The sequence below is a fragment of the Lynx canadensis genome, chromosome B1 (assembly GCF_007474595.2).
Source record: "Lynx canadensis isolate LIC74 chromosome B1, mLynCan4.pri.v2, whole genome shotgun sequence".
Classification (NCBI taxonomy): Eukaryota; Metazoa; Chordata; class Mammalia; order Carnivora; family Felidae; genus Lynx; species Lynx canadensis.
The window spans coordinates 145577770-145604466 of NC_044306.2; the positions used below are offsets into that span (position 1 = coordinate 145577770).

Genomic DNA, 26697 nt, shown 5'->3' on the forward strand with positions numbered 1-26697 from the left:
ATTAATTTTATTTTAATTAGTATGTATAATAAATCATCATAATATGTATAATAAATATTTTAATTAAGTTATCTATAATAAATATACATAGATTTTTAAAAGCCCCAAGAGTACTAAAAGGTTTATAACCAAAAATAGCATAAAAACTTAAAAAACAAAAACAAAACACACAAAACAAAACAAACCAAAAACAAACAGCAGATCTTTGCACCAAAGCTTCCTGCCTCTCTGCCTCCTGGAAGCAACCACTTTTGTCTATTTGAAGTGTCTCTTCTGCATTTACCTCCCTCATGCTAAATAACTTTCTTGTAATGCTATTTCTCAGCTTGTCAACTTAAACTTTCCCTACTGAATTTCTCCTCTCCCATAATTTCAGTGGGGTTACCATTAGGGATGCCGCTGAGAACATTGAAAAACCAGCACAGCAAAGATACTGATTCATCGCAACAGTCTCCCCACATGGTGTAGGTGGGCTAATTACTGGCCTTGATTTTATGACAGTTTTTGATGTAATGGATTTAAATAATCAGTGTTTACATCACTATTACCATGTAAGTACTGTCTCCTGCAGAAACAAATAACATCAATGATTATGTCATCTTGCTTACACAATTTTTTTCTTTCTAGAAGTTACTGGTTGATGTTTACAACAATCATTTCTTCCTTCTTAAAACTCACCACAAGCCTCACCTGTTCTATCAAGTCTTTGCAGCTAGGTAGAGCCGATTCTCCATCCTGTGTTACCTCTGTTGTTGTCCTTGCTACATGCACGACCCTTAAAGATTTCTGTGTCTCTCTTCCTCACCAGAATGAGAGCTCCTTCAGGTTAATGACAGTATCTGTTATCTTTGAACCCTCAGTGTCTTGTGCCAGTGCAAAACACATAATACTTAGTAAATATTTGTTGCATTATGGATGGAACAAGAGTGTCTTTTGTCTTTGAAGCTGCCTTCAGTATTGAGCAAAATGGTTTTGTGCGCATTTCTCTGATTTCTGAGTCACTTCGTATAGATTACAAACTGAAATGCCTGTCAAGATGTAGGCAGTTAAAATAAATGAGTGCTGCCACGTCTGATGGGGTCCGTGGCATTAAACGGGTCACCTGCTGCTTGACTCCGGCTAGTCGCTGCCCAGAAGGTGTTTCAGACCTGTGTTGCCAGCCCTTCTGCTTTTTCGGCGGAAGTAGAAAAATCCAGGTTTGCTGCGAACTGCCATGATTCAATTTTTTAAGACTATGCAGACTGAGAACATGATTCCTGGGAGCGGATCTGGTTCGTGGCCACCAGCTTGTGACGGTGGCCTGAAGATTGTGGGTGAGCAGTGGCATAGCACATGCGACTCCAGTGCCTTGTGCTTGGTGTTTGGTTTGCCTGGGCATGGATCCTCCCTGGGGGGTCCTCTCCAGGGCTGTCCCCAGTGGTGGCATCCCTTCACCAGCTGACGCCAGCGTGTGGAGTGAGTCGGAACAGAAGAGAGTCTGGGCACAGGCCCCAGCCTGCCAGAATGTTTGAAGGCGCTGGGCAGCGTTTCAGTGGAATCAGGGCTTCCACTGTTAGGTGGAAGTGGAGAACGATGGGTTAAATTATACGTGGTAGAAGAAAGCGCAAGTAGACTAAAAACTATATACTAGGTGCCAAGCCATGTGCCTTCTCATATGTTATTCAATTTTTTAAAATTTTTATTTGTTTTTGAGAGAGAGAAAAAGAGATATAGAACATGAGTTGGGGAGGGGCAGGAGGAGAAGGAGACACAGAATCCGCAGCAGGCTCCAGGCTCCGAGCTGTCAGCCTAGAGCCTGATGCCAGGCTCGAACCCACAAACCGCGAGATCGTGACCTGAGTGGAAGTTGGACACTTAACCAACTGAGCCACCCAGATTCCCCTTATGTTACTTAATTTAATTTTTACAATAACCTCGAGGAGATGGTGTCATCTCCAGTTTGCAGAGGTTGAATCTCTATAAGATTTAGAGGTTTTTAGTAAAATTCCCACCATTAAAATAGATTAACACCAGAATTAAGGCTTCCTGATTCTGCCCATGCAGAAAGCCCATATATGGGATTTTAAAAATGAATTAAACCTATTTTATAATAATAAAGACATGGATTGAAATTTTCTACTAGAAATGGATCCTGGGATCTTTGAATCTGAAAGTTGTTTTCTTCATTTACAGATGGATTATTCATTCTTTCAACATTTGTGGAGTATCTATTGTGTTCTGTGTTAGTTACCAGGGTTACAAAGATGCGTAAATATACAATCCCTATGCTTGGAAAGCGCTAAATGATTGTATGTTTCTGGTTTGTTATAAGTGTGAAAGGAGGGTGGCAGGTGTTGGGATAAAAGATATGAAAACTCTAGAAATTCGGTGGCCAAATTGTTTGTTTTTTTTAGTTTGGGAGCTACTCCTTTTTTTGTTGTTGTCACAGATAAAATATGCTAGTAGGAAATTGAAAAATGAAAATAAGGAAAATTAAGACAGAAGTCTCCTAACCAGTGTGAGCAACTCTATGTACTTAATTACCTACCTTTTGAGTATCTATCAATATAAACATTTTTTACATTCATCACACACAGATGCAGAGAAACACACGGATCACACTGCATTATTATTCTATAGCCTATTTCTCGTATTTAGGAATATATCAAAATGTTCTATTACTATTTGAATTATGCCTGAATAGTATTTTATTGCATGAAAATAGTTCTGTGTATTTAATCAACTCTATCTTGTTAGATATTTAGGGAATTTCCAATTTTTTATAATCTATGTCATAGAGAATTTTTACAGCTAAATCTTTTTATGTATCTTCAATTATTTCCTTAGGAAAGATTACTAGAAATGAAATGACTGGATTTAAGCATTTGTATATTTTTTGAGTTTTTTGCTTTTAGAACGTAGAGCACTAAATTGTCCTCCAGAAAAGTAGTACCAATGTATCCATCACCAGTGGATTTGATTTTCCATTTTTATTCACTATTTCAAATGCTAGTTACAACCTTTTTTTTTTAACTTTTCTAATTAGACAATTAGAAAAAAGTCTCTATATTGATTCTTTTTGAAAACTCTTTTGGCCTTTGAACTTGCTAGATACTATTGTCCTCTGGTATAATACTCTCACTTCTTTTTTTTTTTTTTTTTTTAATTTTTTTTTTTCAACGTTTTTTTTATTTATTTTTGGGACAGAGAGAGACAGAGCATGAACAGGGGAGGGGCAGAGAGAGAGGGAGACACAGAATCGGAAACAGGCTCCAGGCTCCGAGCCATCAGCCCAGAGCCTGATCTCACTTCTTATTATGGTTAATTGGTTGGCTGATTACTTGCCTTGCTAGCTTTGGAACACTTTGAAGGTAGAGCATGTCCTATCTGCCTGGGTGTTTCTAAATGCTCATGGATGTCTGTTGAATTGGATTGAATTAAAGAAGATGCATAGCTTAGAAACCATTGGCTAGATGGATAAATGTCAATACACCCAGTGGGCAAGTTATTTGATTCCTGCCAGTTACATGATAATGAGTAATTTAAGTGATCATTGGTCACATGCCAGCACTGTGTTAAGTGCTTTGCATACTTACCTGATTGAATCCTCACAGAAATGCTCTGGAGAAGAGATAATAATTCTCTCCACTGTGGCAATGAGGAAATTGAGAGATTATGAAATTTGCCCAAGGTACATGGCTGTAAAGTGGCAAAAAAGGTCGTGAACTCAAGACTAGCTAACTCCCAAGCCCTCTTATCTTTTCCCATCTGCCCTCCCTTACCTTCTCCTCCCCTCTCCAACTTATTATAGATATTTAAATATATTTATACAAAAGTAGATAGAAGAGCATAATAAACCTTGGTTTAGCCAACACCCATCTTTCATAATTATCAATATGTGGCCAATCTTGTTTAATCTGTAAGTTTCTCCCTCCCCCTTGCACCCATCTTCTCTTGTTGGATTATTTTAAAATAAATGTTGGATACATTAATTTCACTTATAAGTTTTTAAATATATATCTTTAAGAGATATGGACTCTGTTCTTTGACCTAAACCACAATATTATTAGCACACTTTAAGTTCTCTAGAACAATTCCTTAATACTATCTAATGTGTAGTCAGGGTCTGATTTCCCAGATTATCTCGTAAGTGACTTTTCACATTTGACTTGTTTAAATACAATCTGCACATTGTATCCTAAACTGTGCTAACCACAACACAGTATTCCTCTCTCCCCCATATTTTTTCATGAGACCTGTCCTTCTCAACAACAGAGATACTTAGCTGAGGGAAACTCAAACTTTCAAATAATTCCCACAAATTGAATATCTAGGTCACATATCCCAAGAAGGAAGTACAAACATTAGTTAATACCAGAGAAACACTGAGTCTGTTTGGAATGGAGAAAGTACGTTGCCACATGGGTTCGTCATTCGTTCTCCCTGGAAATTCATCAGTGTATTTGTGCAGCGGCTGAGAAGTCTTATTTCTCCGCCTCTGTGATGTCTCCCTCACAAGCTATGGCCAAATCTCTTCACTTAAGATGCATACTTAGTTGCAAGTGTTGCTGGCTTTTAAATTCTGTCTTTGGCATTGAGCTTAAAAAACGAGACGTGCTGGCCTGTGTACCACCCCCCTTCCTGTGGGAGAATGCCTTGGGAATGGAAGGCACAGGCTTGTTATTTTCATAAATGGGTCATGGCTTCGATAGAGTATTTTGCATTGAGGAAATTTTCAAGTTTTCATGCTTGTTTGGTTCTGTTTTGAACTTGAAGGTCTAGTGATCCTCCACTGTGTCGTGGCAGATGGGAATGCAACCAGAAGTCCTGAAAGGGATGGCCTACTCTGTGGAGATCCTGGGGAAAACTGCGCAGGTAAGGCTTAACACACAGTGCCTTTGTGTTTTACCAGCCTCATGTTCAGTCTTGGAACGTTGATTTCCCTAAGTTTTAATTTTTAATACTACACTAATCATAAGACTGGTTAGTTTTGTGAGCATATATAATGGACCAGGCTCTCTGCCAAGTGCTTTATATACAGTAATGCGTTCACTCCTCGCGAGAGCCCTCTGAGCTGGATCATATTTTTGACTTTATTTCAAGGTGAAGTCCAGAAAGATTAAGTAACTTGCCAAAGGCTACCCAGCAGGTAAATTGCAAATCTGGGATTCATGCAGGTCTTTCTGATTCTAGTGCTTCCATTTTTAATCATTACATTATTTTAGGTATTGCAGGTGTATGCTCCAGACTCTGGCATGGGATATTTTGGACTGGATGTATACAAAGTTGGCATATTCTATTCAAATTAACTTCTTTCTATTCCATAACTTAAAAGAAGGGAAGAAGATCGGGGCGCCTGGGTGGCGCAGTCGGTTAAGCGTCCGACTTCAGCCAGGTCACGATCTCGCGGTCCGTGAGTTCGAGCCCCGCATCAGGCTCTGGGCTGATGGCTCAGAGCCTGGAGCCTGTTTCCGATTCCGTGTCTCCCTCTCTCTCTGCCCCTCCCCCGTTCATGCTCTGTCTCTCTCTGTCCCAAAAATAAATAAAAAACGTTGAAAAAAAAATTAAAAAAGAAGGGAAGAAGGCAATGACTTTTGCATATTTTTGCCCTAGAGGTGCTTCAATCAGTATTCTCAAAGTTGTTAGTCTAAAGCAAAGGTGAGCCTTAGTAAAGGGTCAGGTAATAAGTATTTTAGGTTTTGTGGACCATGCAGCGTTTTTTTGCAGCTACTCAAAATTGGCCACTGCACTGTGAAAGCAGCCATTGACACTTTGCAAATGAGTGGCGTTGGATATGTTTCAATAAAACTTTATTTAGAGAAACAGGCTGTGAGCCAGATTTGGCCCTTGCGCCATAGTTTGCTGACTCCTACTTTAAGGTTCTGTCTGTCCTTTATAGATGCAATGGTCTGTTCTTCTCCAGGGTTGTTTCTGATTCAAAACAAAACAAATCAAATCAAAACACAACCCAACACAACGCAACACAGGCCAATTCTAAAAGTAGGTGGGAGAGAGATTCCTGTATTCCCTGGAAACGTTTTGGAGCTCGGAAGGTAGTGACCTGGTGTAAGTGCTCCTGTCCTAGCACCCTGGAGAAGTCATAACTGAGCTGGGAACACGCTGAGCAAGTCACCGTGACATGAGCCATCAGTTCCAGCCCAGTCTTCTGCTTTCTTCCCTCACGCTAATGGGTGGTCTGGAAAGTGCCTCCAGGCTGTGGATCATGCTTGTGTGGGTCTTTTCACTCGCGTAGAGAGAAGAACAAGGCCAGTGTTATGTGTTTGTGTGCTTTTCTTCAGTTGGGTTTTAAATATCTCCAATGATGGCATTTTCACATTTCCCTTGGGGGTTATTGCATGATCCAGTGACTGACAGTTCTAAAAAACTTGCCTCATCATTATCCTAAATGTGTTTCCTATTTTTTTTTTTATTTGAGTGAGACTATTTAACATGAGATCTACTCTTTTAACAAAATTTTAAGTGTACAACCCAAGATCGTTAACTATGGGCAAGATGCTGTACAGCACCTCTCTAGAAATTATTCATCTTGCATGACCCAGACTTTATACCCAGTGAATAATGACTCCTCATTCCCACCCCCCCCCCCTCCTCCCTGGCCCCTGGCAACCACCATTCTACTCTCAGCTTCTGTGGATTCAGCTGTTTAGATTTTTTTTTTTCTTTAATAAGTGGAATCATGTAGTATTTGTCCTTCTATAACTGACTTATTTCACTTTGCATAATTCTTTCAAGGTCCAATCATGTTGTTGCAAATGGCAAGATTTCCTTCTTTTTTAAGACTGAATAGTATTCCGTGGCTTACGTAAACCACATTCTATTTATCCATTCATGTGTTGATGGATATTTAAGTTGTTTCCACATCTTGGCTATTGTGGATTGAATAGTGCTGCAATAAACATAGGAGTATGTGTGTTTCTTCGAGATTCTGATTTCTGTTCTTCTGGATAAATACCCAGAGGTAGGATTGCTCAATCGTATGGTAGTTCTGTTTTTAATTTTTTTAACAAACTCCGTACTATTTCCCATAGCAGTTATAGGTTGCCTTGTCAGTCTATTGTTTCTATCTTGTGCACAAGAATTTTAGCTCATTGAAGGTCACACAGTAAGCAGAGTAGCCTGACATGAATTTGGAGAGACTGACTCCATTGTTAATCACAATGCTAAACTCCTAGAATCGTGGGGGAAGGTCAGAATGCTGAATATGTGAAGGAAATTCTGAAAAATAGTCCTTGAAAGTAAAGCCCAAATAAGGGCAAAATGTTCTTTTTTTTAAAAAAAATATTTTAAATGTTTACTTATTTTTGAGGCAATGTGAAAGACAGAGTGCAAGCAGCAGAGGGACAGACAGGGGGAGACACAGAATCTGAAGCAGGCTCCAGGCTCTGAGCTGTCAGCCCAAAGCCCGACGTGGGGCTTGAACTCACGAACTGTGAGATCATGAGCTGAGCCGAAGTCGGACGCTTAACCGACTGAGCGACTCAGGCGCCCCAAGGGCAAAACATTCTTAAAAAGGAATTAATATGGAGTAGGAGAAGATTGTCCTTATTGACTGTGTGGCCGTGGGTGAGTCACTTAAGCTTTCAGACATCAATTTGTAATCTATAAAATGAAGGAATAGTTCAGATCATCTTTAGGAGTTGGTCTTTTTTTTTCTTTCAATTTTTTCATTTTTTATCTTTTAATTTTTTTAGAGAGAGAGCACGCAGGCATGCAAGCAGAGGAGGGGCAGAGAGAGAGAGAGAGAGAGAGAGAGAGAGAGAGAATCTTAAGCAGGCTCCACACCCAGTATATATCCCAACACAGGGCTCAATCCCACACCCCTGGGATCATGACCTGAGCTAAAATCAAGCATCAGGCAGTCAACCAGAGCTATCCAGACACTACAGGAGTTATTTTATTTATAAATGATTTTATTCTTTTATTGTCAAATAGCCCCAATCTCTAAGCATTTCACTTTTAGTTTGTCCTTTTCTATCTTGAGTAAGGAATTTGTTCATTCCTACCAATACTTTTGCAGCAGGCTCTGTCCCCGGTACCAAGGATGAAACAATGAACAACATAGTCAAAGATGAGGTCAGAGAGGTAATACAGAAAGAGAGGTAATGAGTAATGTCATGCAGAGCCTTGCCAGGGATTATAAAGCCTTCAGGTTTGAGTTTTAATAGCATCACTCTGGTGTCTGTGTGCAGACTAGACAGTTAAGAGTGGACAGGATAGAAGCAGGGAGACTAGTTAGATGTTGTTGCCATGGAGACTGCTTCCAGCCTAAAGATGATGTCAGGCTTAGACCAGGCTAGTAGAAATAGAGGGACAATTCTGCATACATTTTAAATACAGCCAATAGAGTTTTCTGATGAATTGGATGCATAGTAGAAGAGAAAGAAGTCAAAGTGGCTGTAAAATATTTGGCCTGAATAACAAAGAAAGTATCATGTACTGAGATGGAGAAAGACCAGACCTGAGGGAGAAAATCAGGTGTTCCCTTTGGAAGTGTTCATTTGAAATGCCAATTAGGCAACCAAGTGTTGGTTGGACAGTTGGACACTGAAGGAAGAGATCGGGGATGGAAACATAAATTTGGGAATTGTTACCATAACGGTGTTTAAAACCAGGAAATGCCCAGAAAGGAGTGTAAAAGCCCTGAGTCCCAATGCATTGCAAAATTTAGAGGTTGGGGGATATAGGGAAGAACGAGCAAAGGAGACTGAGCAAAGGGGGCATTATATACATAAGAGTTCCAAAACATGCACTCGTGAAAAACAAAAGAAACACAAGTTTTCTTCCCGTTCATTGTTCTTTGTTTGCCCCTCAGCTATGAATAATTTTTAACATGCAAATATACACACACATCTACACTAAACTCTTTTTTCTTCCTTTAGAGGGATGGCATGAAAAAGGGCAGCTCTTTTTTGTTTTGTTTTATTATTATTATTTTTTGATTTTTAATTTTATTTAAATCCAAGTTACTTAAGATATAGTGTAAGAATTTAGTGATTCATCACTTACATACAACACCCAGTGCCCATCCCAACAAGTGCCCTCCTTAATGCGCCTCACCCATTTAGCCCATCCCCCCCCAACACCCCTCCAGCAGCACTCAGTTTGTTCCCTGTATTTAGGAGTCTCTTATAGTTTGCCTCTCTTATCTTATTTTTCCTTCCCTTCCCTTATGTTCATATATTTTGTTTCTTAAAATTCTACATGAGTGAAATTATATGGTATTTATCTTTCTCTGACTTACTTTACTTAGCATAATACCCTATAGTTCCAACCACATTGTTGCAAATGGCAAGATTTCATTCTTTTTGATCGCTGAGTAATATTCCATTGTATATACACACCACATCTTCTTTGTCCATTCGTCAGTCGATGGACATTTGGGCTCTTTCCATACTTTGACTATTGCTGATAGTGCTGCTATAAACATTGGGGTGCATGTACCCCTTCGAATCAGCATTGAAAAAGGACAGCTCTAAGTGAGGGCCCACTCCTGTAAGCTGAGAAATCATTGGCCTAATCCTCCTGCTTAAAACACATGCTGACCCATTCTGATTAGCCCCCTATATGAACATATTCTAGTAACACTGGAGGGTTAGCAAGAACATCTGTGAGATCTATTTTTCTTTTCCTGGAGTAACGAACTCTTTTACATTTCTGTAGGGAATGGCATTGGATATGAAACCAAATGGTAATCCTCAAATAAGAGAAATTTTCAAATTTTGCACTTCTTCAAGGGCATTGTGAATTTATCTTCCTCTGTCTCAGGGAGAGAGTGGGCAAGATACGACGGAAAATTAACTTAGAAAATAAAAAATTTCTTCCTCACCTCCTGGCTTAACACGGTTGTAAAGTGAGGAAACTCATATTGAGAAGTTGCCAGGAAGCCAAGGACTAGATTAAAGGCTTAGGTTCTACTTCATGGAGTAGGAAGAAATTTTTCTTCAAATTTTTCTGTGACTACTTAAACTCTTCTGTGCATTAGCTGTTCCCTTTTTAAAAAATTGTTTATTCATTTTTGAGAGACAGAAAGACAGAGCATGAGCAGGGGGAGGGGCAGAGAGAAAGGGGGATACAGAATCCGAAGCAGGTTCCAGGCTCTGAGCTATCAGCACTGAGCCCAACGTGGGGCTCGAACTCATGAGCTGTGAGATCCTGACCTGAGCCAAAGTCAGATGCTCAACTGACTGAGCCACCCAGGCACCCCTACCTGTTCCCTTTTTAAGGTCAGATAGCTATGTGGGAAGATAAATTTATAGGTATTTGTTTCACTTCCTCTCTGTCTTTGTTAACACTTATGGGACTTTTATCTCAAAATTTAGCACCTCCTTTTAATCTCTCGCACAGAGATTTAACTATGTATTTAACTAGGGGGTTAGAGATACTATGAGGTTATCCACATTGTAATGAGAATTACATAAAATAATTGTATATTGTAATTTTATAATAATTGCATGTTACCCTTAGAGTTGATTTTAGAAGAGCTGCTGATATTAATATTTATGAAATCATTAAATAAATTTGTAACAAGCACAACTAGAATAAGTAAGTGAACGTTTTATGAAAAATAAACCTAATGTGTCAATTCTGAGGAGTTTTTTTTTTTTTTTTTTTAGTTTATTTATTTATTTTGAATGAGAGAGAGAGAGCCAGCACGAGCAGGGGAGGGGTAAAGAGAAAAATCCCAAGAAGGCTCCGTGCCGTCAGCACAGAGCTAGATGCAAGACTCAAATTCACAAACTGTGAGATCGTGACCTGAGCCAAAATCCAGAGTTGGGCATTTAACGGACAGAGCCACACAGGTGCCCCAATTCTGAGGGGTTTTAAGCATAAAAGCATCACAAGGCCTGTTTTGGTTTGAGAATAAGAGTTATGTACAAGAAAGACTAGAGAGCCATACTGTTTAATCAAACCATTCATCCATCTGAGGAAAATTCCACATTTAAACTAAGTCATTTGAGTGTGTGCTATATTCCTCCAATTTAGTTTGGCCCAAGAGAATCTCACGTCTCATCGAACTATTCATAGGATTCAAGAAAGATGACCACTTCTTGTCTGTCTGCCCATATGATGGAAGAAAGACGTTCTCGCTTAGAATTAGGTTTTGACGTACACCTATCTGCAGTAACCCTAGTAGTTCCTTATTTAACTGGCTTTAGCATCTTCGGAATATGGCATCTCAAGAAGAGATTGAGATACATTACCCCACAAGTAATGTGGGGCCCATTCACTTAGGAGATCGTGTTGCAACCTGGCCTGCTAGTGGGTGTAGTTTTCCAGTGCGATTTTGTGGGAAAGACTCAATCCCAGAGAATGCTTTGGTTTTGGAAACAGGGGTTAGAAAAGAGTAAGGGTGGCGGGGGGGGGGAAGAACGACTAAGTTCCAGCACCCCCATTATCAGGGGAATTTTCATGTCGCATTTTCCGGACCAGGCGATTCACTTCTCAACAGAGAAACACAGTACATGGGACTAATCATTCTTTTGTCATAGGATTAACTTTTCCTTCTTGATAAGCATCTCTGGAATGGAAGGACAGATTTTGCCATCCTCTACCCTATGTCATCGGGTCTCGTGATAGGCAGAAAATGTTAGATTTCACAGTTGTTCAATTTTCAGATGATGTGACCTTGATGAATATTAGACGAAAGCAACTGGAATTTTAGGTGCATTTTGAAAGGGGGTATGCTGATAAGCCTTCTCATTTCCATCAGAGAACTGAGATGATCCCATCTGTTTTGGGGAGGGGGCAGTGTGTGTGATGTATTATTTTTTTTTTCCACGTTTTAAACTTCCATAGAGAAATCACTGGATATTTTCTGCGTGGTGGCATGGAAGGGTTTTCAAATCCAAATAATTCTGGGAATATTTAAGATCATGTTTATTTGGCAAAGGAGAGAGCTCTGGGAATGATCTGAACAGTGCCTGGCAACCGTTTCCCTGGCATGGATCTGTGCTGCTTGGATGGGCTGAGGCTGGTCAAATCCCTGCACCCAGCAGCTGCCGGTTAAGGCACTTTTTGGGATCATGCTCTGTATGATGTTTATTAAAAGGGCAGCTACATTTAAAGGGACATAACCACTAGAGAAATTAGTAAAGCTCAGGATACAGAGCCATATGGCTTATATTTAAAGTCAGGTATGCTTTGCAAAGTAGGAAGGACCTTTCTGGATCACAGCAGATCCGTGACTAAGTCTTACTGCTTCTTAAATTCATCTCCTTGACCTCGGTTCCCCTCCCACAGGCCCACACGACATATATTTGCATGGCTCAGGCATGCCTTGGTTTTCTCCTTGCTCTTGGCATCTTCCTACTCTAACTCAGCCTGCAGATTCCTACCTAATACACTGAAGAATGTAGTTTTTACATATACCATTTAACTTAATTCACGAGAACCGTCTTCAGCTCTCCTTTGCCTTGTAGTTCAAATGTAAACACTTCAGCCTACTGCCATTTGATGACTCTAACTTCCATTCACAGACCCCGTTGGCTGTTTCCCTCCATTTCCATTAAATCTGCCTCCCACTCCCCACATGATGAGGCTTGCATGTTCCTGACCTTGAGTTTTTGCTCCTAGCATTCTCCATAGCTAAATAGATTGCTTGCCTCCTCCTAAAACAAACAAACAAGCAAAAAAAACCAAAAAAACAAAAACCATTTCCCAGAACTTTTTCTTTAATTAGATAAGTGCTCTTTGTAATGATACAACATTTCTCTTGGAATTGCTAAGATCTTGAAGATTCTAGAATCAACTCATTGACTGAGGACTTTATTGTGCAGGGTACTCTGCTAGGAACTTGTGCATGCACTCTTTATTTGAGTTCCTCAACAACGCTTTGAGGTAGATGCTATCATCTACAGGTGAGGAAACTGAGGCTCAGACAGCTTCATAAGCTTGCAGGGACCCATCCAGCGAAGGACAGGCAGAGCTGAAAATAAGACACGATTTTTCCTTCCTCATCTGATGTTCTTTCCTTCCCCTGTTTCCAGTGTGCCACAACTATCTTTGCGGTTACTATGGTTGTTTTTACGGGTCGGTTGCTTATTTTGTTGCCTTTTTTTGTTGTTGTTCTATTGTTCTAATTTAGATAGACAAGATATGCTTCATTCTTTTGATGTTTTCCAGTGCTCACTACAGGGCTCTGGAAATAGAAAGTAGGCATGAAAGTTGGCCAATACATTTATTTGCCAAAACCTACAGATCTTTGTTTTTGAGACACTCTGGAGTTATTTCCGGAAGAAATTTCGGTAAGAGTCCCATTGACCGGTATGCGTGGGAGCAAATGTCTGGCGCGTAGAAGCTGTCAGCCTAGCTGGTAATCAAGTCACCATCCAAAACCAGGTCAGCCAGTTCCTCAGCAACATCCTGCCACCCCCTGAAGCTTTGTGACCTGGCATTGTGGGAATTGAAACTTTGTGACCTGGCATTGCGGGAATTTGCTGTGTATAGATCATCCGAAGTTCTTGGCAATTCCTCCCTCTGGTTGCCCTGGGGATTTTTTGTGCTCATTTTATAATACTAATTAAGAAGTTTAGCAGTCATTACTATTAATATCACTCAGATGCCAGGTGAGTGTGAAATGCCCTTCTGAAGTGAACATCACGGTCCTTCTGGCTTCACAGGTGGCTGAGTCTGTAAGCTGTTGGTCATAGCATGAATGTGAAAAAGTCCAACCCTGGGCTGGAGCTGGCTAGTTAGCTGTTGGCTCTGGGTGTGGGCACATGTCCGGTGTGAATCAGCACATGAAACAGCAAGTCAGTATTTCTGTACCGTTACTCTTGTCAACCCTTACTTATTAAAACCTTCTACATGCACAGATGGGAGAAACTTACGTATCACCGTCCCTAGTTGAAAAATTAGGCAATGAAAACTCTAAATGATAAGACAAGGAAGTCAGAGCAGGATCAAAATCCGGCATATGAGGCTTCCAGTATCTTCCTCTTTCTTTAGAGCAAGAGAAACCATTGAGGGGTTAAATGAGAGGGAGAATCTCCCATTAGGCAAGCGTGACTTCTGGATGCATCAGGCTGAGAGCAGATGACAGCTACCTGCTGAACGGCTGACTTGGCAGAGTGCCAGAGTGGAGAGGTCAAGAGCATGGACTCCGGGGCAAGACCTGTTGGGTCTGAGTCTCAGTTCGACACTTCCTAGCTGTGTGATCTTGGAAGATGACTTAGCCTCAATGTGTTGTGCTTTGTTCATCCATAAATAGCAGATAAGAATGATGCTTACCTCACAAGGCTGTTACGAGCATTAAATAAGTTACTATATATTAACTATTATGTATATAACTATTATAACTATATATAGTAGTACTATATATAGTAGATATATATATAAGTACTATATACTATATATATAGTTATAGTTATGATAGTTACATATATATGTGTGTGTGTGTATATATATATATATAGAGAGAGAGAGAGAGAGAGAGAGAAGATGACCAGTATCTAGCACTTGGTTACTGCTACATGCATGTTTAAGGGAAGGGAAAGGAAGGGAAAGGAAGGGAAAGGAAGGGAAGGGGAAAAAAGGCCTTTTCTTTTTTTTAATGCCATGTGCCCCATGGCTCTGATAACCTTCACAGAAAGAATAGCCTTCTCTCACAAAAACTATGCTTCCCCCTTTAAACAACACCAAGGTTTCTAAAAGGTAGGTTGGGCACCAATCTTTGTTAAAATACGAAACATTCCCAGGGCATCAGGGTGGCTCAGTTGGTTAAGCATCCGACTTCGGCTCATCTCATGATCTCACAGTTGGTGGGTTCGAGCCCCGTGTCGGGCTCTGTGCTGACAGCTCAGAGCCTGGAGCCTGCTTCGGATTCTGTGTCTCCCTTTCTCTGTGCCCCTCCCATGCTCATGCTCTGTCTCTCTCTGTCTCTCAATAATAAATAAACATTAAAAAAAATTAAATATGAAACATTCCCACCAAGATCCCCATCACCCTATTGATAGAGCTATTTGGGGACCACAAAAGTCTGGCTTTTATCCCAGTGTTGAGAGAAAGGGATACTCTATAGGAGTATCTCTTATAGAAAAACCTGCAGCAAAGAGGGGAATATGATTCCACGTAGAAATAAATGTGTATCTAAAGTGAGTTGATTTATTGGGCTTTTTCTCATTTGTCAGCTACCACCATGCAATCGAAGCGGAAAGGCCACTTCTCTCGGTGCCCCAAGCAATACAAGCACTACTGCATCAAAGGGAGATGTCGCTTCGTGGTGGCCGAGCAGACGCCCTCCTGCGTGTAAGTGGACCCCTGAGCCAGCAGGCAGAGGGCTGCAGAGCAGTGCTGGCCATGGACTTGACAGGGCCGGGAAGTCTGAGCTAACGGAGCCCTCTGTGTCAGGACACAGCTCCCCAGGTCCTGCCCTCGGCCATTTGTTTAGCGACCCTTTCTGCAGCCACTTATGGAGAAACTGACACACACTTTCCTTCTGAAATAGGAGCCTGCGAGAGCCCGGATCAGCTCCCAGGCTGTGTCCTCTGCTGCCCTACGCAAGCAAGCAGAACTTTGTGTCCAGTGTTAAGGATGCTTTTCAGCTCCATTCATCTCCCAGGTGGTTCGAATGGAAGCAAATTCTTCTGGAACGTGTTAGGTGGTTTGCAGTTAATGTAAATATGAAGGATTTTCTGCCAAATTAAAAGTTACTTTTGCAGGTGTCAATTAAGTACAAGGAAATTAGTCCTGCTTCTAAGCAGAGATTTATTTGCAAAGCCTGTTTATTACAGAAGGGAATTGGAAGAAAAGTGCTCTTTCTGCCTCTTAGTAGACTGATTCCAAGTTTAGTTTTTATTCAGGCACAAACAACTTTTTTGCACTTACAAAATATTTATTTTCTTCTAAAGAGATATCCTTCTAGGATATCTAGAGAGGATAGCCTCTCTCTATTTTCTTCTAAAGAGATATCCTTCTAGGGTATCTAAAGAGATATCTAGGTGTTCTCTGAGACCTTTTCTGAAAGATGAGCAAGGTGATTGTTTAAGTATAATTTTGACCTAAAGTTTATAGAATGTTTATGTTTTTGTGTCGTTCCCTCGGTATACATTTTTTTTCCATAAGTGTCTCAAAACAGTGATTCGGAACCCTAATTTAGTGGAACATTTAAGGGTCATGGACTTCATAAAAATTTAATTATAATTAAATTTAATTTAAAAATAAATATACTGGACAATACTTTGAGGGGATAAGAATTGCTAACGTAAGGAAATAAGGGAAACGTGTGTGTGTGTATGCTGTGTGTTGGGAAAGAATAGAGTTTTTTTTTTTTTTAAATTTCCTCTAATTGCTCACTGGCTTAGAAGAATATATTGCGTTTTGAAAATATTAATGCCCTTTAACCCAGTACATTTATCTAACCTGTCCCTACGTCTGCAGATTTATTGTCCTTTAATCCTGCTGCCTTCTAAAATGAAAACCGCAATATGTAATCTCCCTGCCTAAGATCGATACACAGCTTGTCCCCTTCAGTGTGAGGCTAAAACTCACTTCCATGGTCTCCACAGCTCCTCTGATTCCGGCTTACCTTTCTAGCCACATCTCTCACCATATTCCCAGCTGTTCCTCTCAAATCCCACATTCCTTTCCACGGTTTATCACACAAGCTCTGCTAGTCTGGAAAGCTTATTCGCACTGATGTTTTGGGTGCAGCTCAGACCTCAGCTCCTCCTGGATCCCTGCACTGACTTCCCTCTTCTCAGGTGTGTTAGACGTCCTGTCTCTGAGATCTAGTCTCCCTTCCATGAAAGCTCTTTTCCTCTGGAGCATAGCTGTTGGTCCCTGTGCGTGTCCCTTCCGTGTCTGCGAGCACCCAGAGGCGGGTCTCGGGGCGTATTCGTTTTTGTGTCCCAGGGCCAAGCGCAGTGTCAGAATTCTAATAGGTGCTCAGGAAATGAGTGGCGAATAAATGAAGAAGTCCCTCTAGCATGGCGCACCGAATGCTACGCTGACAGCACCGAGGCCTTACTCTGAGCCGGGAACAGCTTCTTTGTGGTAAAATGGTGCAGAATGAACAGCAAGCAGAGGAGCAGAGAAGCCAGCTCACAGATTCTGAAGCCAGGTAGACCCAAGTTAAGGTTTTGTTTGTACCAGAAGAACTGCTAACAACAGGTCAGTTACCCTTCCCGAGCCTCAGTTTTATCATCTGTAAAAGGGGGTAATAATATCTCCCCCTCAGGTGTTGAAAATAAAGCAGGAGAATTCATTAAGCAAAAATACTTTCTGTCGTACCCAGCACAGAGCAGGTGTTCCATACATTGTTCTGCTGAGGAGCGGGGTGTATGTGACCTGGGCCTGACCTTTTAGGTGACTGGTCATAGCACAGGTTCGGGCAAAGCTGTGTTGCCATTGGTGACTCTGCCAGCTTGGAAAAGCACAAGTATCTCCTTTTGCTTGGAATTACAGGAGTTTGTGGACTCCTGCTTTTACATTAAAAAAAAAAAAAAAGTGTGCATCTCAAATAACTCAAATCTCCTTAGTCTTCTTAGTATTTTCTTGGAATGGGAATGATTTCTTTCCAGAGACATATCTTCATGTATCTATGTGGTACAGTTCATTTAAGCAGTATTTCATGTGCTTGGGGCATCAACTTGAGAGTCAAACAGCTTGAATCGGAATTTCTCTATACTCTCAATTTCTCCACCTTCCAAATGGGTTAATAACGACACCTACCTCAGAGGTTGTTGTAAGGATCAATTGACTTAATAGTTACAAATCCCTTACAACCGTGTCTGGTGATTATTTCAGGACAGTGATCCTAACTCTGATTTTTCAGAATCCTGAAGGGTCATGGGTGTCTTTAAAAGTGATTTTAAATGCTATAAGATGTTTACTAAATAAAAACTGATGTATTCAGCTACTCAGCGTTTCATAAACATCTGCTAGGATCTTGTACTCTTTGCCTCTTCTTTTCCCATTGAAATGACCATTAGCTGACATGTTATTGGTTTGATGAGAAGTGAAATAACGTGAGAGCCATGGTAACTGCCCGTGCAAAGGTTGGCCTTCTGGCCTGGCCTCATTGGGTTATAGCTTTTGCAGGAAATCCTGCTTACTGAGAAATTCAATTAAAGCACGGCTACACCACTGAACCCTGAGCCATAATAATAATTAAAAAAAAAAAAAAGACAAAAAACATTCTAAAAGAGCAGCAAGTCATTTCTGTGTATTTTATGGGCAAATTGATTGTTTAAAAATGCCAGATTTAGTGAATGTGTTAGAGAAACCCTTAAGCTAATTGGAAGAGACTCTATATATTTGTAAGATTTTCATTATGACCTTAAAAAAAAAAAAACAAAACCTCTTTAAAAAAAAATCTCCCTCCCACACACGCAATAAAAAGTGATTCCCCCCACGAGTTCCAGTTCTATGTGCAAGAGATTTTTGATGTTTCAAGATCATTCTAAGCTCTCTTCCTGTTATTTTGACCTTGCCAGGAAGGAATTTTCCTCACATATGCGGGGGTTTTCTTGCAATAGACGCCATCAGGTATCGTTTCTCTACAGCTTGCACTGATCGTCACCTTTCTGTATGGATGTGACCAAGCCAGATGTTTCTTCGTGCTGTTGTCTCAAGCATTATATCAGCGATAATGTTGGCATTATGGGATCTCCTTCCTTGTGCAGGATAGGCTTTGTGGGAATTGACTGCACTGCTCTTGTCAAACACGAACCAGAAAATGATCTGGCAGTAGATCCTTTCTTGCAAAAACAAAAAACAAACAAACAAAAGAAGAACAAAATAAAACAATAGCTAAATAAATAAACAACCGAGGTAACACAGAAATCTTTTTAAGAAGGAGAATTTTGGGGCGCCTGGGTGGCGCAGTCGGTTAAGCGTCCGACTTCAGCTCGGGTCACGATCTCACGGTCCGTGAGTTCGAGCCCCGCGTCAGGCTCTGGGCTGATGGCTCAGAGCCTGGAGCCTGCTTCCGATTCTGTGTCTCCCTCTCTCTCTGCCCCTCCCCCGTTCATGCTCTGTCTCTCTCTGTCCCCAAAGTAAATAAACATTAAAAAAATTAAAAAAAAAAAAAAAAGAAGGAGAATTTCATCTTTTGGGGATTTAAGCAATTATGTATATGACCACTATCTCTTTTGTTTTGAATGAGTCTGAGGAGAAAAAAGGGAAGATACTTGTTAATGCAAAGGTACTGATGTTACAACATAGGATTTCAGTTTTGCAGCGTCCTCAAACTTCTTACGTACCTTTTAAGCGTCTAATGGGATTCAGAGAATACTGTGGATAGTCCCCAAATCACTGAGCCTTTAGCTGAGTGTTGCTCAGACAAGCCTTGGCTTGGACAAAGGGAATCTGCCGGGTTAGAGTAAATCCTAAGACTGTATTGATAAAACGTTGAGAGATTGAGAAAAGTGAAAGTCACTCTTGGAGATTCCTTGACTTGTGGCCACTGCGCTTTATGAGGGCCGCAGAGAAAGGGGCCATTTACAGGACAGTGGAGGGAACGGTATGCACGTCTGAAAATGGGCCTTTGAGCATCAAATAAAGGAGCTGGAGAGGACAAGACCTATTGTATTTTGGGAGGGTTTTAGTTGGAGGGGTGAAGAGCATCACGTAATCTGTGGCCACTGTGAGCAGAAGAATCAGAACTGGTGGGTGGCAGTTAAGAGAGAGAAAGGAATCCTGTGGAAGAACATTTACGGAGCTTTCTATGTAGTTCATAAGCTATCGGTCTATGAACGTTCACACACGTTACCGCGTGTGATCACATGAAACAGTATAATTTCTTTTTTTTTTTTTTTTTTTCAACGTTTATTTATTTTTGGGACAGAGAGAGACAGAGCATGAACGGGGGAGGGGCAGAGAGAGAGGGAGACACAGAATCGGAAACAGGCTCCAGGCTCTGAGCCATCAGCCCAGAGCCCGACGCGGGGCTCGAACTCACGGACCGCGAGATCGTGACCTGGCTGAAGTCGGACGCTTAACCGACTGCGCCACCCAGGCGCCCCGAAACAGTATAATTTCTAACAGTTTGGAGCAGGAGGACTTGGGCACATTGACTGCCCTCCAACGACATGGGCGGTCGTGGGGATTTTGAGTTCCTTGTCATGGTGGTATTTAAGCGCTTGGGGGGCACCACGGAGGGATTTTTGCCATCTCCTCTCTTTCCAACTCAGAACCTAAAATTTTAAAGTAAGTTTTAGTAAATTGTGATTACCTCTGTTTGTTTAAATTAGCCATGTTGCGAATGTTCAAGTGATGACAGGCTTTCGGCGAAGCAAAGAAAGTGAAATTACTTGTGAACACAGCGGTATCCAGCTTTATTTGAAAAAAAAAATTTTTTTTTTTAAAGGAACTGAGCCCTTTATTAATTCCAGTAAATGACAACAGTGTTAGTTCCTTCAAAAAAAGAAATAGTAGAGGTTCTTAAAAGTCTTGCATGGTTTCCCTTGTTGTTTTATTTTCACAGCTGTGATGAAGGCTACACTGGGGCAAGATGTGAGCGAGTTGACTTGTTTTACCTCAGAGGAGACAGAGGGCAGATTTTGGTGATTTGTCTGATAGTAGTTATGGTGATTTTTATCATCTTGGTGGTCGGTGTCTGCACATGCTGTCAGTAAGTATTTTTTTTTTTTAGTATCATTTTAAGGAAATCTGAGAAATTTTTATTTTGCGATTTCTTTTCTTCTTGCCTTCTTTCCCTCCTTCCGATCTTTCTTCTTTCCTTTTTGTTATGATTGAAATAAATCGCTTACAGCGAAGTGTCTACTTACAATGAAACACATGATATACGGCGTTTGTCATTTTACTGAACATAAGTATTATCATTGAAAATAAAATGTGGGGGCGCCTGGGTGGCTCAGTCGGTTAAGCGTCCGACTTCGGCTCAGGTCGTGATCTCGCAGTTTGTGGGTTCGAGCCCCGTGTCGGGCTCTGTGCTGACAGCTCAGAGCCTGGAGCCTGCTTCGGATTCTGTGTCTCCCTCTCTCTCTCTCTCTCTCTCTCTCTCTGACCTTCCCCTGTTCATGCTCTGTCTCTCTCTGTCTCAAAAATAAACAAACATTAAAAACATTTTTTAAAAATAAAATATGTATAAAACTCTTCACTAAAAGAAGAAGAAGAAGAAGAAGAAGAAGAAGAAGAAGAAGAAGGTAGGCAAAAAGTATGAAGGTGATCAAAGGTACAAACTTCCAGCTGGAGGATAAGATAAATAGGTCCTAGGGATGTCATGTGCCGCATGGCGACTGTAGCTAACAACACTGTATTGTATATTTGAAAGTTGCTAAGAGAGTAGATCTTAAAAGTTCTCATCACAAGAAGAAAAATTTTGTAGCTGTGTGTGCTGACAGATGTTAACTAAGCTTACTGTGTTGATCATTTTGCAATATATGTAATATGTATTTGTGTATATATGTATATATATGTGTGTGTGTATATATATATATGTAATCATTGTACACCTGAAATTAATCCAATGTTATGTTTCAACTACATCTTAATAAAAAAGCCAGATATGTAGTCTTTTTTTTTTTTCAACGTTTATTTATTTTGGGGACAGAGAGAGACAGAGCATGAACGGGGGAGGGGCAGAGAGAGAGGGAGACACAGAATCGGAAACAGGCTTCAGGCTCTGAGCCATCAGCCCAGAGCCTGATGCGGGGCTCGAACTCACGGACCGTGAGATCGTGACCTGGCTGAAGTCGGACGCTTAACCGACTGTGCCACCCAGGCACCCCAGCTATGTGGTCTTAAAGTCAATCATGTTTATGTGGGTTTGTTAGTAGGCAAACTAAGACTTTTATTACCTTACATTGTATCATGACCCAGTAACTTAGGAAGGTAGAGACAAACACACAAAAACATTTTTTTCCCCCCTTGGCCACCGTAAAATAATGGATTTTATTTACAAAAGATGATTGCACTGGTTTTCTTGTTTTTACTTTTCATGATGTACCACAACTTTGGAAATCAAGAAACACCTTGATTTTTTTCTCTGAGACAGTGTTTTGATATACTTAAGTTAGTTTCTTTCGTGAAGCTATCAAAATTTGTATCAGATGGGGACTCTGACACAGTATGCTAAAAAGACCTTTCTTAACGTGCTGTGTTCTTGTCTTCCGAAGCTAGTTGAGCCTCCTGAACTTCTCCCTTTACTTTTGGGCTACTGGGCACACCAAAGAGGGTGTCTTGTGACTCCTTTCTTCACAGAAAAACTTCAGCATAGCTACTAGGAGTCTAGAGTCTTGGATTTTTAGCCCAACTCTGCTATTCAATATCTTTGGGACCCTGGACAAATTTCCTAACATGTTTAAACTTGAATTTTATTTTTTTGTAAAACAGAAAGATTAAACCAGGTAATCTGTAAGATTCCTTGTAGCTATAAAATTTCAGTGTATTTAAAAATTTTTTTACCTTCCAAATGGCAAAAAAAAAAAAAAAAAGAGCTTTTATAACAGCAGATTTGGACAGATCTGAGAAAATTAATTATGACATCAATTTTGCATTATACTTTAAGAAACTGGACTATAACCCAGAGGATCTAACACATGTTTTAATGTATCTATAAGCTTAATTAACAAATCCTGAGGCTATCTTCACCCTCTTGGTTTTCTTATGTCTGTTTCCAATTTGTGTTATTTCTTATTCACATACTACACAATGCTTATTAGTCTGTTTTGTAAAATGACGTGTACTGAACATTTTTCTTGTGCTAACCAAGCTCCATCAACAGCCAGGTACCCTAATCTTTCTATTTAGGTAACTCTATTCACCCTTTTGCCTACTGTGGCTATCATGGGAGCCTAGAAAAAGAGACAGGTTAAAAGAGAACTTAACATAGTTAAGAAAAAAATGAACCTACAAATTTTTAACCATCTAGAAATAAGATCAGAGGCCCTCTTGATGGTTAATTTTGTGTTCATATGAATTAACAGGTCCATACTAACTTCTAACACCTTATCTTCCAAGCCCTCTTCGGAGGCGTCGCAAAAGAAGAAAGAAAGAAGAAGAAATGGAAACTCTTGGTAAAGATATAACTCCAATAAATGAAGATATTCAAGAAACTAGTATTGCTTAGTGGTAAGTATGAAAAATTTGGTAGGCGAGAAACTATTCAAGTGACAGTTACCTGGTGAGACTGGGCTTAACTTGATGTAGTAAATCAATGATTCGAATTTAATTATGCTTAGAAACATCTGAAAGTAAATAGATTTTTTTCATAGAATCTGAAGCCAAATGAAAACTCTCATATCTTTCTTTTGCATGTTACCACATTGACAGGCATGCAGAAAGAGGACTTTTATACACTTTTTCTAGTTTACTGAAATCAACCTGCTTTCTAATTGTACATGGTTGTGGTGGTGATTTTATATTTTTTTCTTCCTTGCTTTTGGGCACAAGGAAGAGGTATTGTAGCTTAAATATCTCACACTGAAGAAAAAAAATAATAGCTGCGTTTTGATCATAACCACATTTACATAGCATTTACCATATGCCAAACGCTGTTCTAAGCCCTTTCAACGTTACATCAGTTAGGATCCCAGCAGGATCGAACAGCGAGATTTATTGAGGGACTGGGAGGGCAGGGTTGAGGGACCCACAGGAACTTCAAGGCTCCTGGAGCCTAACATTGGCAGGAGGCTGCTCCCCTCCCCTGCCTGGAAGGGCCCGGGGAAGGTTACCTTGGTCCTGAGAGGCTGGCCACCAGAGGGCCTATACTCTGTAGGAGCTGTACCTGCGGTTAGAAGTAGTCACTGCCGGAACCTCAACAAGGAAGAGGAGCAAATGAAGAAAAAAACTCCCCAAACTGTCTCACCACCTGCTTCAGATCTTCAGCAGGTGCCTCCCATTAGCCAAACCCAATGAAGATCCAGGGGACAAGGGGGCCCTTGTGATGTGTCAGCCCCCCCCCCCCCCCGGGAGCTCAGAGCAGGACAAAGAATGGCTCCAAGGGGGCAAATGGATCACGGCGCTCGTACAATCGGCTAGGGTAGTTTGGCTGTGATAGCGTCAAACCCAATCGAAAGGACTTCAAATGAAGGAAATGCGTTGGCTCATGTGAACTGGCAGTCCGGAGGAACGGTACTCTGCACACTTCGGTGAACGAGAGGCTCCCACACGGGGAAACTTTATTTCTGTTTTTCTGCTCGCTCACCGAAGAGTTGGCTTCATCCTTGGCCGGTTCCCCTTAAGTCATGGCAGTAGCAATGGGAGCCACATGCTTCCTTGTTCATAGCCAGCAAGAGGGAGCAGTGACTTGCCCTAGCTCTGCCAGCAGCGTAAAGCATCTCCTTCTGCCCCAAACACCCAGCGGATGTGTGGGGTATAGTAAATGCTTATCGAGAAATCGTATGTTCCCCTAACTTATTACAGGATGACGCTAATCATTAATGAATGGAAAACAAAACTATTGGCTCTAGATTTTTTTTTTTTTCTTTTAATTTGTATGATCCATTTGTATTAACTAGCGTGCTCTCTTTTCCCTTATTTCTCCAGGCTGGTGCAAGCTGCAAAATGCCTTGCTCATTCGAAAATGGACAGAATGTGTCTCAGGAAAACAGTCAGGAGAAATGAATTTTAAATAATGTATTTACTTTTTGTTTGTAATGTTAGTCTGTGTTTTTTACTATTTTTGTAATAATAAGTAATTTCAGTATTGTTTCGGAATTGGGAAAAAGCGCTCACTTAAGACATTTTAATAAACTTCCACTTAAAGTTTTGTTACCAGGATTACTAGTCGAATAAAAAATAGAAGTGAAAAGGAGTTTAGATTTTAGGAATTGGATTAATCATAAAGCTGCCATTTAGCCAGCACTTACCATGGGCCAAGAGTTTCAAGTATATCATTTCTTCTAAGCCTTTCAAGAACCTATGAGACATCTATCATGATCCTCATTTCCCACATGTGGAAACAGACACAAAAAAGTTAAATAATATAACCCTGATTTATACAGTTCAGAATTGGTGGAGCTAGAATTGGAGCCAAGATTTACCCAATTTCAGTTTGTGTTCTTAACTGTCATTTTTGTTGATCTGAGTGGGTGCAGCTTAACTCACTAATATAGCTCAGGACTTTATACTAAACTGTGTTTCCCCAAGACTCTAAGATGCCGGGGCTATCTTTCTGCAGATACTCAGAAGGCAGAGTCCTGGATTTATATTACTGTTACCATCGTGTTTTCTATAGCGTTGACCTCTATTATGTTTCTTTGCTCTTTTGTAAATTCCCATTGACATGAATAAATTCCTACATTAGTAAAGCAAACAGGTTTTCCCCGTAGCTAGGGTAATGAATAGCGAAGGAAAACAAAAAATAAACAGGTAAGTGTTTGCACTCACTAAGGGATAAATGATAGCACTGGAAGAGGTTGTTTATTCCAGGGCAGTGGTCAGTGACAGCACAGCAGAGCCCAGCAGACATGGCTCGTGACCATATCCTCATTTTTCTTCTTCCTGATGGCTCTCAGATGGATGTTGTTGCGATGAAATCACGACCATAAGAATCAACTACTTGGGACCATCTCGCCAGATGTTCCTTCAACTCCATAGCATATTTAATAAAGACTCTTTTAAAATTGAAAAAGCTAGGGGCACCTAAGTGGCTCAGACAATGAGCTTTTGAGTCTTGATTTCAGCTCAGGTCATGATCCCAAGGTTGTGGGATCAAGCCCCATGTCAGGCTCCACACTGAGCATGGAGCCTGCTTGAGATTCTCTCTCTCTCTCTCTCTCTCTCTCTCTCTCTCTCCCCCTCAGCCCTTCTCCCCAGCTTGCACTCTTTCTCTCTCTTTCTATATATATAAAAGCAATTAAAAAGAAAAAAAACACTGAAAAAGCTAAATCTCCATTTAGCCAATATTCCATAGAAACTGAAACTTTCTACATTGATCGGATGGGTAATTTACGAAAACCAATAGAAGATGTCCCCAAATTGCTGTACTTTGGCTGTTGTGATGTTAGCCAAGCAGCTTCTTTTTTTCCAGAATCTTTTCAAATTTTACTTTGCAGTGTAGACTTCATACACAAAGTGAAGTGGAGAATTCAGACAAAAGGTGAAGTTGTATATCACCTTCTATCACACATTGTGTTTTGAGAATGAGGCTGCCTTCACAGAAATAGCTCAAATGTATTAAGAACTAAGCCAAACAACTAATCATCTTCTAAGTCAATTTTTCTTCCGACTTAATAGCCATCCTTGAAACAGGATTATATCCAACTGATTCATGTTGCATATGCTTTATTCTCAAAAGTCTTTTGGGCTCATTTATGCCCTTGCTTTTTCTCGGTGTTCTTTGATGCCAAAGTGCTTGAAACAAATGCTTGTTAATAGTATTTAAAAACAAAAACACAGTGCTATAAAGGTTCCTACCCTGAATTGTTGTTGGTTGACCAATGGACTCTCTTAAGCCAACCCAGGCTTAGGAATTTTGTTTTGATTCTAAAATGTAAATGGTGTCTCTTGAAATTTAGTAGGTCCCATATCAAGAAAGAACTTCAAAGATTTTCGTATCTTTTTAAAATGTAATTTTATAATTGTTTTGCATGTTCTAAATGGTGTTGTTTATGTAAACTGTCAACATTATCATATAATAAAATAAGTTTATTTTTAAAACAAAGCAATCTTATTTCTTTGGAAATTTTTTAGTGGTACCATGGATTACGAAAAATAAATTTGCAGATTATTGCTTTGAAGACTTTATATTTTATAGAGATGACCATTGATACATTTGAAATAGCCCATTTT

General features: G+C 40.4%; 1 protein-coding gene across 1 annotated transcript; it reads left to right on the forward strand.

The window, feature by feature from the left end:
• The first annotated feature begins 1234 nt into the window (after positions 1–1234).
• Positions 1235–24570, forward strand: BTC (betacellulin). Its single transcript, XM_032593075.1, has 6 exons — positions 1235–1313; positions 4756–4854; positions 15129–15246; positions 20426–20572; positions 22924–23034; positions 24451–24570. The coding sequence occupies exons 1-5, from the start codon at positions 1235–1237 to the stop codon at positions 23030–23032; spliced, it is 552 nt and encodes a 183-aa protein (XP_032448966.1). The 3' UTR covers positions 23033–23034; positions 24451–24570.
• The last annotated feature ends 2127 nt before the right edge of the window (positions 24571–26697 follow it).